The sequence below is a fragment of the Harmonia axyridis genome, chromosome 1 (genome assembly GCF_914767665.1).
Source record: "Harmonia axyridis chromosome 1, icHarAxyr1.1, whole genome shotgun sequence".
Classification (NCBI taxonomy): domain Eukaryota; kingdom Metazoa; phylum Arthropoda; class Insecta; order Coleoptera; family Coccinellidae; genus Harmonia; species Harmonia axyridis.
In genome coordinates, this window is record NC_059501.1 from 85,552,621 (window position 1) to 85,571,759 (window position 19,139).

Consider the following 19,139-nt stretch of genomic DNA (forward strand, 5'->3'; position numbering starts at 1 on the left):
AGAAGTGCTGGTCAGCTAGGCCGTGTGATATTGGTCGAAACAAATGATAGTCCGAGGAAGCATCGTCTTGATAATACGGTGGGTGGGGTAAGAATTTCCATTTCAAAGTTTCCAAGTATGTCCATCACTTTCGCAACATGGGGTCGAGCATTGTTATGCTTAAAAATCACTTTATCATGTTTCTCGTTGTATTGCGGCCGTTAGTTTTTCAATGCTAGACTCAAACGCATAAATTTCGTTCGATAACGATCGCCGGTGATTGTTTCAGTCGGTTTTAACAACTCATAATACTCTACGCCGTGCTGGTCCCACCAAATACTGAGCATGACTTTGGAACAGTGAGTATTCGGTTTGGCTGTCGACGTGAAAGCATGGCCGGGATATCTCCATGATTTTCTGCGCTTGGGATTATCGTAATGACCCTATCCTTTCCGTCTTTGCCTTGTAAGGAGCTGTTCACAAGCAAACAAACTTCGTTCAACATCTCTCGGTTTTAACTCGTACGGCACCCAATTTCTTCCTTTCTCAATCATTTCCTTGACCTTCATGCGTTTTGAAATGGCTGGTTGCATCACTTCCAATGATATTGCTAATTCTTGTTGTGTTTGACACGATTTTTGATCAAATAATGCCTTCAATTCTGCATCTTCGGAAACTTTCTTTTTCCACCGCCATGCTGGTCTTCGACATCATAATCACCGTTCTTGCAGCGTTGAAACCACTCTCGGCACGTTTTTTCACTGATAGCGGCATCATCGCTATCTTTGAGAGCAATCTATGAGCCTCAGCTGCAGATTTCTTCAAATTAAAGCAGAAAATTAAAACCTCCCACAAATTACCAGAATTTTGCTCGTAAGCTGATATGTTTAATCGAGTATAACTTCATGATGCTGACACAAATCGACTGATCTTTCGATGGCTTAATGTCAACAAATACTTTAGCTTATTGTATGACATCTACGATTTATTTATTTCGACTACCACTCACCCTACAAACATCTATTCCAAAACGACAGAAGCAAAGTTGTACACCTAATATTTGAAGTTGACCTACATTACACTGAATTCTAGCCAATCTATCCCAATCCTACTCTAAAACATCAGCTCAATCTATGTTTATCCAGTTCACATTAAAAATGTGACGAAGTTCTCTAGTCATACTAGAGACGCTCTGGGAATCCCAATCAAAGAGACGTACAATTCGCAATTCTTAATTAAAAATTAATGAAAACCCACCAAAAACCCCTGACTATCCGACATCACCGCCTTCCCCAAATTTTCAACCCTTAAACAATCTACACGCCGATCTAATCGATTCCACCGCCCACTCAAGCAATCAACCGCCACTTGATTTATAACATCCAATTATTCAACCGACCCTCCCCACTTCGCCACCTCCCTGCCCTCCGTTCTGTATAACCCACCCCCGAACAACCCTCTCCTCCACCCCCACCCCCCCGGAGACGACTGTATCAACCGAATCCGACAACAAATTAATTTCATCTTAGAAGAGCACCCTCAGGGAATTTTCTTCGGAAGTCGGGAAGAAAACGCGAAATGGGAAATTGATCGAACAACAGGGATTGTACTTGGGTCGAGATGAATTGGACCGATCTCGGTTGCTTCCACGCTGTCTCCAAGTGTACGCCCGAAGGAGATTAATCCGGCAATTAAGTGCATTTTCGATGCTCCGTTCGACGCCGAACAATCGACGATTTGTTCGGTCCCGATCCGGGATCGAAGGACCAGCAGGTGACGGATGGGGCGTTTGCGGAACTTCGGGTTCGGATAGTTTTGATTGGTTTCTTTCAGTTGGTCTTTTATCACGTGACTGATTTATCGGTGCAAAAGGATTCATAATGTACAGGGTGGGTTTGTATTAGACTGAATGTGTTTTTGCTAAAATGCCACTGAATCCGGGTCGTTGAGGCTCTGTTAGCCTTCCGACCAAAGTGATCTTTTGTTCATAACTCTACCTATTCATAAAAACCTAGGAAGGCCGTCGATACTGTTAATGAAACCGACAATATACAATAGCCTTGGCTATTACTTCGTTAGTATCCAGAACTGACTTTCCCATGTGAGTGGTTCTTAGGCCAGTCCGCCCCGGACATTTGCACACTATGTGTTTTTCTGTTCATACCCCCTTTCTGCAGAGTCTGCAGATCTCATCTGCTGACTTACCCATGCTGTACTCAAGGTATTTGCATCGACAGTATCCTGTCAGCAGTCCCACCAGTCAGCTCAGCTCGAGGTAGCTTCAAAATCTTTTTAGTATAGGTTTTTGAAAGTACTACAAATATTTTTGCCTAAGCAAGACCTGGAGTGAACCTCAGAGGGTTTTTCTATTGTTCTACCCCCACTGTTGCACTCCTGCCTTATATGGATTGTTTCCAAGCCCACAAAAAAGCTCTGGACCAACTGGTGTTAACCTTGATGCCCTTCTTACAAGCTCATTGAATTTTTCGTTTACTTCCATACGAGAACGCCCCAGTACCTTTAGTTGAATTACTTTATTTCCTCTGGCTAGCTGCTTCATGTTATTATGGCACTCCCATGTCAGTAGAGACCCCTGGCTTTATGATTCCAAGTACCTCAGCGTGGTCTGGCTATCAGTAGTGATTGAAATACGCGCCCCTTTGAGGTTTTTTTTGAGACACTCTTGAGACAGCTTGTGTCTCGGTCTGCAAGATAGATGACTCATCTCCCCGTTATCTAGAGATCCTTGTTTTAGACCCATATACCCAATACCTGTACCTCACTCTGATTTTGATTCATCGGTTTACTATATGGAGTATTTTTTGTCTGAGGGATATACGAAGTTCATTGCACTGAGACGGTCATCAATGACTATTTCAAATGGTGGTTATACATAGAAGATAGTTGTCATCACATCCAAGGGTTTTGCCAAGAGAACGCAGCCTTTCAGAACAACGACTGTTTGTTTTTTGTTCTATACCCTCTTAATAATTACAAATCTTGAAAGTCCATAATAGCCTTCAAAGGATTTAAATCTGGCTTTTCCTCTGGTTATTTGAGCGTCTTCAGCTGTTTTTAACTCCGATTTGCAGACTCTACAATTTGAACCTTTCGATAGATCCACATAGTACAGAAGGTATCCTGTCAGCAATATCAAAATAATTTGAAACATGGAAGTTGAATGAGCTTCTTTGTATAGAAATGTATTTCTCCAGAGGTAGCTTTTATTCTTAAGTCTCTTTTGTAAAACTGCTTAGCTGCCACGACCGAGGAATATTTCAAATAGAGAGTGTGTCACTTTTTTGGCAAGTTCATCGGCTGGCTACCACTTTGTCTCAGCAGTGTCAGCAACGAGCATTGGATTTCAAGCTCATCACAGTGACCGAACCTTCTGTTCTCATTTATATATGTGTCTCTTCGAAGTTTTCATTAAGAAACTTTAGGGTATGTATACAAACAAAGAGCTAGAGTTAGTGCCTGCAAGACACGGGTTCCTGATTCATTGGCATGAATAACTCCTTTTTGGGTCTGGTAAGATTACAATTTTCAAGAATGTTGAAACACTGACAAAGTCCTCTACAATTCAACTTATGTTGCAGCTTTCTGCTCAAATTGAGAGAAACAAGATGCCTACTGCAATTGTAAGCATAACGTCAGGTGAAAAAACTCATTAGGACTTGTTCATAAATCTCTGAAATAAGGTACTCTGTTTCTAGTCACCATTTCATAAACATATTTTCTGACATTTTTTATGTCATGTGTTCGATGATGTATAATTTTATCATGGGAACGTTTAACAACCTTGTTGTTAACCAAATTATTGCACAGTTTGATTAAAATCAGTGCTCTCACTAGACTGAAAAGCCATAGGCATGGCGGGTGCTTATACGTAAACCCAATTTAATATATGAACTTTAAATCCAGTAATTTTCCTGTTGAACCATGAAAGTTAACCCCTCGTTTTTCTTTCCAGGGAAAACAAATCTTCTACCAAACCCTCGTAGTAGAAGGGGAGGAAAAAACGGACGATGGCCAGTCGAAGAAGACAAGAGAAACGATACACGTCAAGTGCTCCATCCTGTCCTTGAGGAACAACCACACGGTGGCAAGGAGGAGTGTACTCCCAGCGGGATTCCAGGAACCGGAGTGAGTCCCGGATTTTTATCGCTTTCCACACGGATTCATTGTTTTATTATTGCGCCCCGTACGGGAGTCGTTGCCGCTATCGTGAAAGTTTTCGGCTATCGGTGATTTTATCGCGTGTGTTGCAAGTCGTTTGACGACAGTTCGACGATGTCTGTTAATGGAATGGAACGTGAAGTTTTTTTTTTGTTTTTGGGGGAGGGTTTTATGTTGGAGACACGTGAGTCTGGACGTAAACTTTTATTCGGTTTTTTTTTGTCGGTTGGTGATTGGTAAAGTGAAGTTGTCGGTGAAAGACTGTTGTTATGAAAGGGAGACATTGTATACCAGTCTGAATATACAGGGTGGCCATTTGAAAACGAAACAGACGAGATTACAGACGAAATAAAGTTTTTCGATAGAAATGCTCGGACAGGTCGATTTCTGTTTCGAGGGGGACAACTTAAGATGTAGGTTACGGACGCATAGCGCTTCAACCCTTGCTGCTACAACCCTCACCCCCAATTTTTGAATAGGGAAGATGGGGTGAGTGATATCTCAATTTAAAGGTATTTTTATACTGATTTCAGCACAGTAATTGTTTTTTCATTTTATGCATTAGTTCTCGAAATATTCTTAACTAAGTATTTGAAAATGAAGTGGTGTTTTCATGGCACTTGTAGTGTTTTGTGAAAAATCGACATTTTGAGCTTCAAAACAACCATGACTGTGGCTTCCTAACTAACTAACTAACGCATGAATATTTCGAGAACTAATGCATAAAATGAAAAAACAATTACTGTGCTGAAATCAGTATAAAAATACCTTTAAATTGAGGTATCACTCACCCCATCTTCCCTATTCAAAAATTGGGGGTGGGGGTTGTAGCAGCAAGGGTTGAAGCGCTATGCGTCCGTAACCTACATCTTAAGTTGTCCCCCTCGAAACAGAAATCGACTTGTCCGAGCATTTCTATCGAAAAACTTTATTTCGTCTGTAATCTCGTCTGTTTCGTTTTCAAATGGCCACCCTGTATACAATTTCATTCAGTGGACTGATACTTCATCGAAATTTATTGTAAAATTATAAGTACTTAGAGCTCTGTCTCTCAATTTTCTCAAATACACTTATGACCACAGAATCTTTACAAGCGTTCAATGCTCAAAAATTTCAATAAATAAGGTTTATTCATTCAAGGTTATTGTCGATTACTTGAACATGTCAGCTTACAAGCCAAATTCTCGTCATTGTGGGAGGTTTCAATTTTCTGCTTCAATATGAAGAAATTTGTAGCTAAAACTCAAATACCTATAGTGAGGCCGCTATTAGAGAAAGAACGTGCCGAAAATGGTTTCAACGCTTCAAGAACGATGGTTTTGACCAGCATGGCGGTGGAAGAGAGAAGGTTTTAGAAAATGCAGAATTGGAGGCATTACTTGATCAAGACTCGTGTCAAACGCAACAAGAATTGGCAGGATCATTGAGAGTGACGCAACAAACCATTTCAAAACTCCTGAAAGACATAGGAATGATTCAGAAACAAGGAAATTGGGTGCCGTACGAGTTGAAGCCGAGAGATGTTGAACGGCGTTTGTTTGCTTGTGAACAGTTTGTTGCAAGGCAAATACGGAAGGGATTAATGCATCGCATTGTGACTGAAGTCATGAAGGATTTCATTACAATAATCCTAAATGCTGAAATTCATGGGGATTTCACGTCGACGGCCAAACCGAATATTCACGGTTCTAAGGTCATGCTCAGTATTTGGTGGAACGAGCTCGGCGTTGTGCATTATAAGTTGTTGAAACCGACTAAAACAATCATAAGCGATCGTTATCGAACGCAATTAATGCGTTTGAGAGACAAAAGGCCGCAATAAAACGAAAGTCATGATAAAGTGATTTTTGAGCATAACATTGCTCGAACCCATGTTGCGAAAGTGGTCAACTTCAAAAAGTTGAAATGGGAAGTCCTACCCCACTCGCCGAACTATTCTGACGTTGCTTCCTCGGACTATCACTTGTTTCGATCAATGGCACACGGCGTGGCTGACCAACTTTTCCGGTTTTATGTAGAAGTAAAAAATTGAATCGCTTCAATAGATGGCCAGTTTTATCAACGCGAGTTTCGTACGCTGCCCGGAAGATGAAGAAAGTAGTGACCAGCAATGGACACTACTTTGGTTTTTTACAATAAAGCCTCGAATTTCGGAAAGAAACGGCGGAAGGAAAGTTGTAAGCCTCTGTATTTCTGCAAACCCTTGATGACTTTTTGGAAATATTATTTAGTGTTGTCAGAAGTGTCCCTGTTGAGAGAATTACTTTGTGAACTCTAGCTAGATGTTTTATGTTATTACGCCTCTTCTGAGTGAGCATAAAGCTTTGATTATGTCATTTCAAACAGTATGTTGAACAAACATTTATCACATTTAGTAGAAGCTACATACTCGTAAAATAAACTTGAAATGTATTCGAAACGCAAACAAAAAGTCAACTAAATTCTAAAACGAAACGTCCAGATGGCTAAATCAAAACGAGTATAAAAACTTCTGAAACTTCTTTGACGCCCCAGTTTCAAATCCATTTCAGTACTAATCTCCCAAACTGCCGAAAAAAACTTGAAATTCCTCTTCTTTCACGACGTAAACGTGGCTTTATGCCGACTGCACGTGGACTGCTGCTTTTTGCCCGTTCTTTCTCCTCCTCTAATCGTGGACTCTTTTCACCTCTGCGTGATTTGCATGAAATTACCAGATCTGGGGAGTGACTCGATTCCGTTTCCTGATAATGATTGGAGGTGAATTCGATTGAATATGACGGAATGACAGCTTTTCCGTTTTGATGAATGGAAACTTAACCCGTGGGTGACAGCGTCGATTTCACGATGGCGTCAAGAAGGGCGTCGAAATGACAGAAAAAGCTATCACTCAAATTGGAATTGGTAGATCTGAAATGGGGAATGATTGATTTTTGAATGGATTTTATTATGGGGTAGATCTGGATGCATCTATTTTTCTATAGCTCTCAATGCTGCACTGTTGCCAAGTGGAATTATTATCCAAGCTCACAGGAGGGTTCATTGGCTTCTTCAAGACCTCAAATACCACCCAGAGCATAGTCATTTTGTAGCAGATATTTTGTATCAAGGCAAAAACGGGACAATAGTTTGTTATGCAAAAGCAATTCAGAACAGTATCAGGAGAGCCTTCGATAGGATACTAAGGTTTGTATCACTGAAACTAGGAGAATATGCCTCACTATGGCATTGGAGATCAATATAGATCTCGCACCTATTTATCTTATGATTGATAAATTAACTATGAGGCAATTTCAACACCAGCAATAAGGGAATTGAGAATGAGAGAGCATGGTCCACTTTGATCAATTATCAACAGCGTGCCTTCCCAGAGACGAGATGATAAAGAAAACTTGCATCGAGAAAACCTTCATCACTATGCTGAGTAGAAAAGAAGATTGAGAAAGGGAGTCCACAGTATCAGCTCTAGAAAAGAATACCATCAAATGTTGTACAGATGGTTTTAAAACCATGACAGGGACTGGAGTCAGTATTCGAGGCTGGCACCAAATGCCCAGATCGTCAGGTCACTGTCCAAGTGACTTTCAGGCAGAGATATTTGAGAAACCTAGTAAAAAGAAATGTGATATAGCGATATATTTTTTGAGTTAAGCTGCAATCGAAGCATTGAGCTCATCGATATGAATAAAATGGTATAGGAATGAAGAAAATTCAACAATTCAATTCAACAAAATACGCAAAAATAACATGTTTTGTTTTGTATAGATTCCCGGTCACTCTGAAATTCAAGGAAATGAAGAAGCCAACATATTTTCTAGAAAAGGAGCACAAACCCCTTTCATGGTATCAGAACTTTTCAGTGGTATAGGTAAATGTACCTACAAGAAAGAGATTCCGGAGAAGGACTAAACCGAAAGATAAACACTTCGTCGGAACCTTCCTGGGTTGGATCATTCCAAAAAGTTTATCTGGAACTTTGATACTAAGAGATCTAAGAAGTATCTGGATCTTAGCAAGAATATGCTATACCTCATCGCTGGATTTCTTACAGGGCATTACCGACTCAGGAAGCACCTCATAAGAAGTTTAGCAGAAAACGACGAAGGCAGATTCTGTGGGGAGGAGGAAGAAACTCCAGATCACTTGATGGTGGAATGACTCGCCATCGCTAACCAACGCAAAATTGCTTCGGAGAAGAGACTTAAAGAAGTGAGAAAGTAAACTCATTGGAGTCATTCCAGTTTCTGGAGTTCATTATAACCAGTATTATATACACACCGAAAATTCTATTGTTACAAAAATGTTGGGAAAATATTTGAAAAGTTTAATTTTCTGTTTTTTGTTTCGATATTCATCTTGTTCGTAGCATAAAAAATGACATTTCAACAAAATTATATCCCCATCTTGCTTTAATCAACACCTACAACCGCTAGGAGTTCAAATAATGTGATTACATATTCATGACGACTCCCTGGTTGAATCATTTATCTTAGCTAACAAATATTGCGGTAAATCGCCTACATAACACTCAAAGAACCGAAAATGGTCACTATCTAGAAAAAAAATAACCGATGAAGAACAAAATGAAGTCAAACGTTTCTGGTCAACGTAACCGCAATATATGAGATCTATCAATATTGGAAATTGATTCATAGCGGAAGTTTGTACGTACGTGTGTTGAAATGCCAACTTCCGTTAAAGTTGAATTATGAAATAACCGATCGCTATGATTTTGGTGGTATGGGTGCATCATGTACAGTTGTGAGAGCTGTTATTTCCGTGGCTAAATAACAGTGGTCAGACAAACGCAATAACACGCAGACTATACACTGAATCAACATTTTTTCCACAAGATGAATCATCGATCCTTTGGTAACTTAAATTGTCGAAAAATATTTACACCATTTCAATGAAGAATATTGTTTAATCAATTTCAAATAACACAAATTATTTAGTGCTTCTATAAAACGATGAATATTATAAGTATATTTTGACTTGTCTAAATAAGTCATGGCATAACGAAAAAATCGTTGTGCCAAAAAAAATATAGTAATTATAATATTGTTACTTCATAAATTTAAGATGCTTGTTTAAAATCGTTAAGTCAGTCCTCTTCTTTCAATATTTTGTTTGAATTCTCTTTGGTATCGATGAAGCTTTTGAATTGAAATTTGAAATTCTCATTTTAAATCTACACTCAAATTTTCTCTGCCACTGAAGAAGCTATCAACATGAATATTCGCTTGTTACATGAAATTTTTATCTCCCTTTCAATGCTTTGATTTCGATCGAGTTTGTAGATCTGTAATTATCATCAGGAGTGCTCGAAAATGAAAACCTGGTACACTAATAGCACCAATGATAAAAAAAATTCTCTTCTGAATTTCAATCGATAGAAAAACTAATATATATCTTTTATTATTTTTCCAGAGACTTAGAAATAACGAAAACTGTAACTGAAGTGGCCCCCGAACCGATCCTTGGGGTAGGCGTTAGACAGGCTGGCAAATTGGTCACTGGGGAGCTCAATGTGTCGCCCGGCACTCCTCTTCAGATGGAAATATTTCTCGACAAGGTCTCGGCAGCCATCTATGGCATCTTGGTGACACACATGCAGGTCACTGATACGAAATCCCAGGAAGAGACTATCATCTATAATGGGTGAGTTGAGTTTTCAGAAGAATGCAATCATAATCGTTAAGAGGTCTTACTTTTCAGTCGTTTCGACAATATTTGATCTATCACTATTGGAAATTCTGTGAAATTCATCATTTATTTGAAAAAAAAAATTTTTGGCTTTTTTTTTGTGGAAACTTCACATCAGAGACTGAAGTCAGTTGTGGAATGATGATAATATCAGCACCTACATCGGCCAATAAGGATGACATTCCTACACAAAAATTTTTGTTTGCTTTACATCAACTTGTCGAATGAGACAGGATCTCCCAGATAAAAAAACATTCAAAAAGGTATTTCCTTGAAAATAGATCCGGATCTAACTAGGTTGAAATTTAGTGTTTATATTAAGATGAACATTTGAATATTCGTGCTGAATTTTAGGAGGTTCATATCATCAGAATCCTAATCCAGATAAACTAGCAGACCAATCATGTTGCACCATAAATCACATCTCATATAATGTTTTCCAATAGGTATTACACCATTCAGATATAGGTTTCAACATCAAGAATCAATGTTGAATCAATTCATCCAAATCAGTGATCATTCGAGAAGGTTGATAGAAATTTGAGAAGATTCATGGATGACATTATTTAGTCGATTGACTGAATAATGTCATAAATTTTTCTTTGATTCCTCCGAGTATTCACGAATAAGCCATGATTTTGATTGAACGATTTAACAATTTTTAAATGTTGTTGAAGTGTGTATCTTTCCATGAATGGATGTCATAACCTAGTGATTAGAATCACGTAAGAAATGTCATAAAATAATACATATTCTTGCCATTATAATGCAATGAACGCATGAACGAACGAAAACCCGAAATCTTCTAACAACAAACCCTAGTTTTTCTCTGAAATTTTCCACATCAAGCCAGCAAAAACCGATTGTTCCCCCATCACATCTTCCCAACCTGAAATAGACGAAAAACCCATATCGCGGTCCACTCAACGGTCCAACCCACTTCACCCACAATCAACCCCTCTGGATGTTTCCCAACCCCATAAAAGACCTTCTCCAAGGCCGGGTCTCGAAAATCCAATTTCCCGGATCCTCAGGGAACCGAAAACAAAGGAAACCACGTCTCTTCATAAGACGCGTCGTCAACGATAACATCTGGAAGGTGAAAAATAACCGAGGGTTTTGGAGGGTGGCAGAGGGGGGTGAGTCTTGAGCAACGGACGGCGTAGTTTGTTGAATCGTCACCGAGAACTTGGGGTGGAAACTCCTGGTGACGTTAGTGTGTCGAGTCACGTGAGAACATAGGTTTGGAAAATGGACAATGATTGACGTAGATGGGCGGAAGTAACTTGTTGAATAATTGAGGGGAGGCGTAGGGGTTGTAAAAGAGGTCCCTCGGGGTGTGTCGGTGTATTAGAGGATGCTCTGGAGAATTCGATCTGTTTGTGTATTGAATTCTGAAAGGGAACTGTGTCAAATTCAATTGATGGACATTTGTTTCGGTTTCTCTGTAACATTGATGATTATGACTCGGATTGTGAATAATTTCCTCAAAATTGGATGTAAATTGAACTGAACAGATATGCAGCAAGTGCTTCAGCTCATCAGCTCATCACCTCACCCAATAAGTTCCGGACCTGGCGCATTAATATATCCAGCAGTGCCACACCGTTTCTCTATGCTAGTACCAAGCTTCAAACTATGTGGTGAGGGGTAGATCAAGATAATGAAAGCCAAGTAGAGCTGAATTATTTGGGTGATATGTAACAAAAGAAGAAACATAGATTCGTTACTGAAGGGTGTTTTTTTTGGAGCTATAGAACATTAAATTTTAATAAAACAACGATGGATTATTCGATTGACATGAATTTTATTTATCCGCAAGATAATCTTATGGCATTACATTATAAATATGATTTCTGGCATATGACCGCACGGCTGGCTCGGATATAGTCCAATCTGGACGTCCAATTTTCGATGACTTTTTCCAACATTTGTGGCCGTATATCGGCAATAACACGGCGAATGTTGTCTTCCAAATGATTAAGGGTTTGTGGCTTATCCGCATAGACCAATGACTTTACATAGCCCCACAAGATCTTGGAGGCCAATTCACAGGTCCAAAACGTGAAATTAGGCGGTCAACAAACGTGTCTTTCAATGAATCGATTGTGGCACGAGCTGTGTGCCATGTTGCGCCGTCTTGTTGGAACCACAGCTCCTGGACATCATGGTTGTTCAATTCAGGAATAAAAAAGTTAGTAATCATGGCTCTATACCGATCACCATTGACTGTAACGTTCTGGCCATCATCGTTTCTGAAGAAGTACGGACCAATGATTCCACCAGCCCATAAAGCGCACCAAGCAGTCAGTTTTTCTGGATGTAACTGTGTTTCGACATACACTTGAGGATTGGCTTCACTCCAAATTCGGCAGTTTTGTTTGTTGACGTAGCCATTCAACCAGAGGTGCGCTTCATCGCTGAACTAAATAAAATGGACGTAGTGAGCGATACGTATTCCGCACAGAACCATTATTTTCTAAATGAAATTGCACTAGTTGCAACCGTTGTTCAGGCGTGAGTGTATTCATGATGAATTGCCAAACCCAACTGAGACTAAATCACTTGACAGCTGTTAAATCGGTCGCCATCTTGAACAGTAATGCCAACTTAAAGTTATATACCTCGAAAAAAAAACACCCGTTATTATAACAACCCAGCCGACCACTGTGAACCTCACTACCAACCTTGTAGCCGTGTGAAGGCCATCTCTCACTCTTACAACCTCTAATTAAAGGCATCATCAGTGCCTCAGCACTGACAACCTTAATTCTGATCATAATATGAATCAACCGGTCCTGGGTTCGCCTCCCAAAGTCTCCCGAACTTTTCGGGAACTTTCAGGCGATCTAACTTTCTTTATTAGCGGCAGTTCGAGTCGTTTAATGAGGTAAAGTGACTGGAGCGGGCTCGGATTCTGCCCGGATAATCCAATCCGGGTTGAAGGAATGGCCGGAGGAGACAGAAGAGCGGGGGGTTGAAAGATGGAGTCCAATCTCATTTCGAGGCGCGCTTTCACTCCAAGAACATATTACCGGGATGGCATCATACTCTCTGGGAGATTTCGCGGTTGCGGGGAGCTATGTGTTTATCTCTTAAGTGAATCTGTGAGGCTCTGGATCAGCTTCTTATCTTGTGTGGTTGGCTATTCGTCAAACTGTAAGGGGATTGTTGAGGCTTCTGGTTTGGTTCGTGGAGTGAAGGATTGATGTTTTTCATACTACATTCGATGGAGTGGAATAAGATCTAGATTAGGCTCTAGTTCAAATGGATAGTCTAGAATTTTTTTCATATCTTCGCTTAGTGAGGATGAAACGAAATATTGAAAAACATTCAATTCATGGCTGAAGCCCTTAGAACGAGGGTCATTCTCAACTTGAATTGACTCAGTATTTATTGCAATCAATCAGAATCAAAATTAAGTTACAGTGATTTCATTTACACTCCTCAATTACATAAATGAATAACGATTGTTTCGCAACACAGCAGTTTCTTTGAATTTGACATTTCGAGTAACTGAAGCTTTTGGTCTTTCAATAATGTTCCATTCTGTCTATATTTCTGGTGTTCCTAGAAATGCGAAAACTCTCATTTTCGGAATGTAGAATTTTTAAATATGGTTAAACGAAGAACCTAATTCTTTAAGTCTACAACTTTGCTTCCGTCGTTTTGCAATAGATAGAGTGGTAAGTGGTAATCAAGATAAATAGATCGTCGATGTCATACAATAAGCTTGGGTATTTGTTAAAATCACGCCATTGAAATATTAATCGATTTGTATCTGCATCATGAAATTATTCTCGATTAACCATGTCAGCATACGAGCCAAATTCATTTCATTTGCGGAAAGTTTCAATTTTCTGCTTCAATATGAAAAAATCTGCGGCTGATGCTCATCAAATGCTCTCAAATACCTATCGTGAGGCCGCTATCAGTGAAAGAACGTGCCGAGAGTGGTTTCAACTCTTCGAGAACTGTGATTTTGAGACCAACATGGACGTGGATGAGAGGTTTTCGAAGATGCGGAATTGAAGGCATTACTTGATCAAGATTCATGTCAAACGCCACAAGAATTGACAGGATTATTGAGAGTGACGCAACAATCCATTTCAAAACACTTGAAAGTCATGGGAAAGATTCAGAAACAAGTAACTTGGGTGCCGTATGAGATGAAGCCGAGATATGTTGAACTGCTTTTGTTTGCTTGTTAACAAAGACTATCACTTGTTTCGATCAATGTCACATGGTCTGTCTTACCAGCATTGAAGAAGTAAAGAATTGGATCGATTCGTGGATCGCTTCAAAAAATGACCAGTTTTTTGAACGCAGGATTCGTACGTTTCCCGAAAGATGGGAGAAAGTAGTGGCCAGCAATGGACAATACTTTGAATCATAAATGTGTTATCAGTTTTTTTACAATAAAGCTTCAAATTTCAGGAAGAACAGCGGAAGCAAAGTTGTATGCTGCTGTATTAAGTGATTGGAATACGTTGAATTATTGTTGCTGTCAAGCAAACCTCAGCAACTTTGAACAGCAAGAAGAACTCCACATATTCCAGTTACTTTTTAGAATATGAACAAGAGCTGAAAGAACTGATATTCTGTCACTAGTTTGAAATTCAAAAGCTAGCCACAAAGTGGGTAGTCTTTGAATGATGGAGTGTTAGAATGAGCCTTCTTTACGAGTATTATAAATTATTTTCTCTTATTCACTTGGTTTTCAATGAAATTAATGAAATGTTTACATAAACATCATATTGCGCATAAAAATTTCATTGAAAACCAGTCTTAAATTAATACCTTTTAGGTAAGCAATATTTGTAGCGCAAAAGTGCTTCATTCACGAAGACTAGTAATAGAAACAATAGGATTGCGTTGGTCCATAGACTTTCTTGTCCAGGAGGTCATATTCTACAAAATACGAAAAATTCAGGAAAATGGAGAGGTTAAAATTCAATCATTAAGCTGATCCTCTGTATGCGTAATTATTTGTTTATAATTTTGATATTTTTTTTAATTGACTTATACCTACTATACAATTGTCTGGAGAAATCCATATATTTATTATAATTTTTTCATCACGAAAAAATCTGTTGCACCCCTAATCGAACTTTTCAACCCTTTCCAGGTGTTCAGTCGACCCCTACCTCTTCGAGAACTTCCAGACCGAGGACGGTGATTTCCTGACTGCCAAGTTTCGTGCCTTCAAGTTCCCGGAATCAACTTACGTCCAATTTAAGGGGACGGTGAACGTTTGCCTGAACAAGTGCCAGGGGGTAAGTTGACCGCTAAACGCTCTTGCCGAAGAAAAACAACCCCATTTTGGGGCCACCCCGATTAAAGTTTGATCGGGGGCGACGTCGTTTTGGTCGCACGCTCCGTTCGGTGGGGTTTTTCGGGATTTATCGGGAAGAAAACCATGAATTCGTTATTTGAAAGTTGGGAGGGAAGTTTTGTTCTTGTTGCGTTGGCAGCGCTGTGTTGCGTTGAACTTCTACACGGTCGGGTGGGTTTGGAAGTCTGTAAAAATGTCGGACAAGAGGGTTGGGTGGAGAAGAAGCACCCTCTTATAGGGGTGGTTCAATTTTGTCGATTCGATCTCAACTTGTAGTTCAACACCATCTTACATGCCAGTAATTCATCCATTGAAGATCGGTTATGAGAAATTCCTCTTGAGAAATACATCTCAACTTGCACAAATTTAAAAAATCGTGGAGTTTTCTCCATTTCATACAAGGCAGCTTCAGCAGCTGCCAACAGCTGAGCTCAAAATTATCCTGAGACTGCTGTCTGGATACTGTTGGTAGGACTACCTTCTCTATCGCAAAAGCCTATCGGCAAATGGCACTTGCAACACTCTGTACATCGAAAATAGTAAAGTTCCACATACATATACAGTGCAAATCACCAGAATTTCCCAACCAAAGAATGCAAATTCAAAAGAAAAGCTAATGAATTAAATCATCCGCGTTCTTTCCATAAAGAAATACAGGGTGCGGCAGAGCCGACTGACGAGTTTCAAAGGGCTATTTGAAAGGAATAGAAAAAGTTAGAGAAAGACGGTTTTATTCATTCGAATCAGTAGGAAATATAGTTTTTTGGCTCAAGTTTTGAAAACGACATCACTAAGACGGCGGCCGTCACCAGCGACACAGTGATATAGTCGGTTTCGGAAGTTTTCGACCACTTCTCGGCATATCTCGAGCAGTATGGTCCGGATTTCTTCGGTTATTCGCTGCTTAAGTTTTAGCAGGGTGTGTGGACTATGTTTGAAGACCTTATCTTTGAGGTGGCCTCAAAGGAAGAAGTCGCAGATGCTCAAATCTACTGAGCGCGCTGTCCAACCCACATCCCTCTAAGCGAGACCAGTCTCCCTGGGAAGATCTGCCTCAAAACAGCTAATGAAGTTCAAGCATTGTCGGTTGTAGCGCCATCCTGCAAGAACCAGATGTCACCCAGATCGTGTTCTTCAGCAAGTTTCTCCAATTCAGGCTGTAGGAAGGTTTCAAACATTGACACATAACGCTGGTAAGTTGCTGTGATGGTGACATTTTTTTTTCCGAAAAAATAAGGGCCTAACACTCCGAATTGAGTCTTCATGGAGTTGACGAGGATTACATGAAGCCTAGTACCAGAAATTTTACTTATCCACTGTTCGAGAAGGTGAAAATATGCCTCATCACTACTGAAAAAACTTCCTCTTTGGGAGATGCGCTGAGTCATTTCCTCACAACGATTTATGTTCACGTAATCAGTAGCACTCAACTCTTGAACAAGCATGATTTTATACAGGTGGAATGATAAATTCTCATGCAGAATCCTCCTTATAGATCGGTCTGACATTCACAAAGCTATTGCATGCCTCCCTGCAGAGCATCTTGGTGAATGTTCGACTGCTACTCGAACAGCCTGCACATTTTCCGATGTACTTACCGTTCTCGGACGTCAATGTTCTTGCCCTCGTCGTGTACTTCCTGTTTCCTCAAGTTGACGAGCCCAAGTTTTGATAGTGGGGGGACTAAAACCTTGACAGGAATGCTGAAATGGAGCGAAATGTCCACTGGGTCGCGATCACACGACGGTTATTTACGTAAAAAGAGCGAATGGCAAAGCCTCGACGCACTTCAGTCCAAATCATAGTGCTGACTGAAAACTATTGACTCTAAGGAACACAAAAAGCCCTTCCGCAACTACCTGCCCCCACCACATTCCGAGCAATGTCCTGTCAAAACTCGTCAATTGGCTCCGCCGCACTCTGTAATATATCTTGATGAATAGACCAATAATTATACACCTAAAGACATAAACCTGTCAGTATGTCTGAATATTGTTATATTTATTGTGATAAACTCTAAACTATTTCTTCTGCCCCAGGTTGAATGCAGCGATGGACAAATCGGCTACGGCCGCAGGAGAAGGTCCCTCCCTACCCTCCCTGCTGATCCCAACAAGATATTCGAGATCACCATCACCTCCTTCATCAAGGTCAACTACGACGAAAACTCCGAGAACTTCGAGGCTCTGATCAAAAACCAGACCAAAATCTTCGAGAAAGGATCCATCAGTAAGCTCCAAACCCACAACATGCAAGACAGGAGGTTTTACGAAACGGTTCAGAATCAAGAACAGACCGAGAACAGACCCCTGCTCATCCAGAAGGAGAAGGAACAGTACATCACCATCACCGATCAAGTCACCGACTCTGCCATTAGCACCATTGGCAACGCTCTGATCGTATTGATATGCCCGGTATTGCTCCTCTTGAGATTTTGAGAAAGGGACAGTCAAGGTCATCGGTGATACTGCTTTTGGGGTAGTATCGACCGAGCAATGATACTTTTGTATATTTTAAAAAAGGAATAAGACAAAATTGCAGCAACATTGGTCTTCAGGAGTATTCGAGAAGGGTTTTCTTCCTGACTGCGTGATCCAAGAATAATAACGGGTCTATAACAGAACCATGGGGATCACCATACAGTTCCCCTTCAAATTGCTGAATAGCTTTCAGTTAAGATTACTTCTCAATTAACGTGAACTAAAACCAATGATTCTTAACATTTTTTAATAGTTTCCTGGAGACCAACTTCAATAATTCAAGTCTGTGATAACTCTTTGCATAGAGCAATACTTGGTATCATTTTTTTTCGGTATACGTAGTGCATTGTATCGAGCTCAAATTTACGATTAGCATTTAATTCTTTAACGACCAGTCGGTTAGCTTATCTTCCAATAAAATTAGGTTAAACTTGTTGTACATATTTCGAGAATATTGTTTAGATATTTCCAATCACATTTCTGTGCCCCTTCATCTTATACGTCAATAAGATAGAGTCTCATGATGGATATCATTCTTTTGTTGACGAAAACTGAATTTCTTTGCATTGACGACGCGTATGAATCTCTCTTTGTAAGTCTTCTATACAGAATCGCAGATGCCCATCAATTGTGAAGCAGAAAAGATGGAAAATCCTATGATTTATAGAAGAAATACCGAGATAAACCGTTCGGATTTCCATTTGGAAATGAAGGGGTGATTTTTCACGCAGTCGTTGTAATTTGGGATTGTTGTGATTTTCGCCACTACCGTTCGAATGTTCAAACTGCCTTGAAGTTACTGCCTTCTCAATTTGTCTTACGCTAGCTCTTTGTCCATTTGAAATTGCTTCGTAATTATGGATTAACATTGTCACTAGTCTGTATCTGCCACTGTAATAAATTTTATAGTAACTATGCTGTTTTTATCACTGATACATTTCCTTTTACATGTGAAATAGTTCCTTTACTTGTTTATATAAGTTATGAGAAAGAGTTAGAACAAAAATACGATTGAAAGAAGAAACTGACAAAGATGCTCAGTAGATAAACTTAAGCGCATATATAGGTTATATTTGAGATTTGTTTTTCGAAATTTCTTGTTAAGAAGAATTGCAATTAGTAGAGTCTTGTAGAGTAGATGAATTTGGAATTGAACCAGAATACCTACTCGTTTATTATAATTATCATTTCGAACGAAATTCATACATGTATATTGACAGAGAAACTGCAACACGAAGAAGGAGCTGTTTGAATTTCCATTTTTTTTTTGTAGGTAAAACATGGATAGTACACCAAGGAGTAAATAATTGAATTTGGAGAAAAAAATCCTGAAGGTTTTTGATGTAGGTAAACTATTTCTGTTACTCAAATACTGTAGTCGTTTTTTGAGAGTTTTTTAAATTTAACAACAAACCAGCTGTTCGAGGAGATCCAAAGTCGATGTATAGTTTTCGTTAAAATACCTAGAGTACGTGTACATG

The 19,139-nt window shown here is 39.6% G+C and overlaps 1 protein-coding gene across 1 annotated transcript in view; it reads left to right on the forward strand.

Annotated features, from left to right (window-relative positions):
* Positions 1–18,573, forward strand: part of LOC123671673 — a 152,155-nt gene extending 133,582 nt beyond the window's left edge. The window contains exons 3-6 of the mRNA XM_045605632.1: positions 3,953–4,125; positions 9,568–9,798; positions 14,972–15,119; positions 17,218–18,573. Coding sequence (XP_045461588.1) covers positions 3,953–4,125; positions 9,568–9,798; positions 14,972–15,119; positions 17,218–17,616 — 951 coding nt within the window. The 3' untranslated portion in view covers positions 17,617–18,573. The remainder of the gene's footprint in view (positions 1–3,952; positions 4,126–9,567; positions 9,799–14,971; positions 15,120–17,217) is intronic.
* Positions 18,574–19,139: the final 566 nt, after the last annotated feature.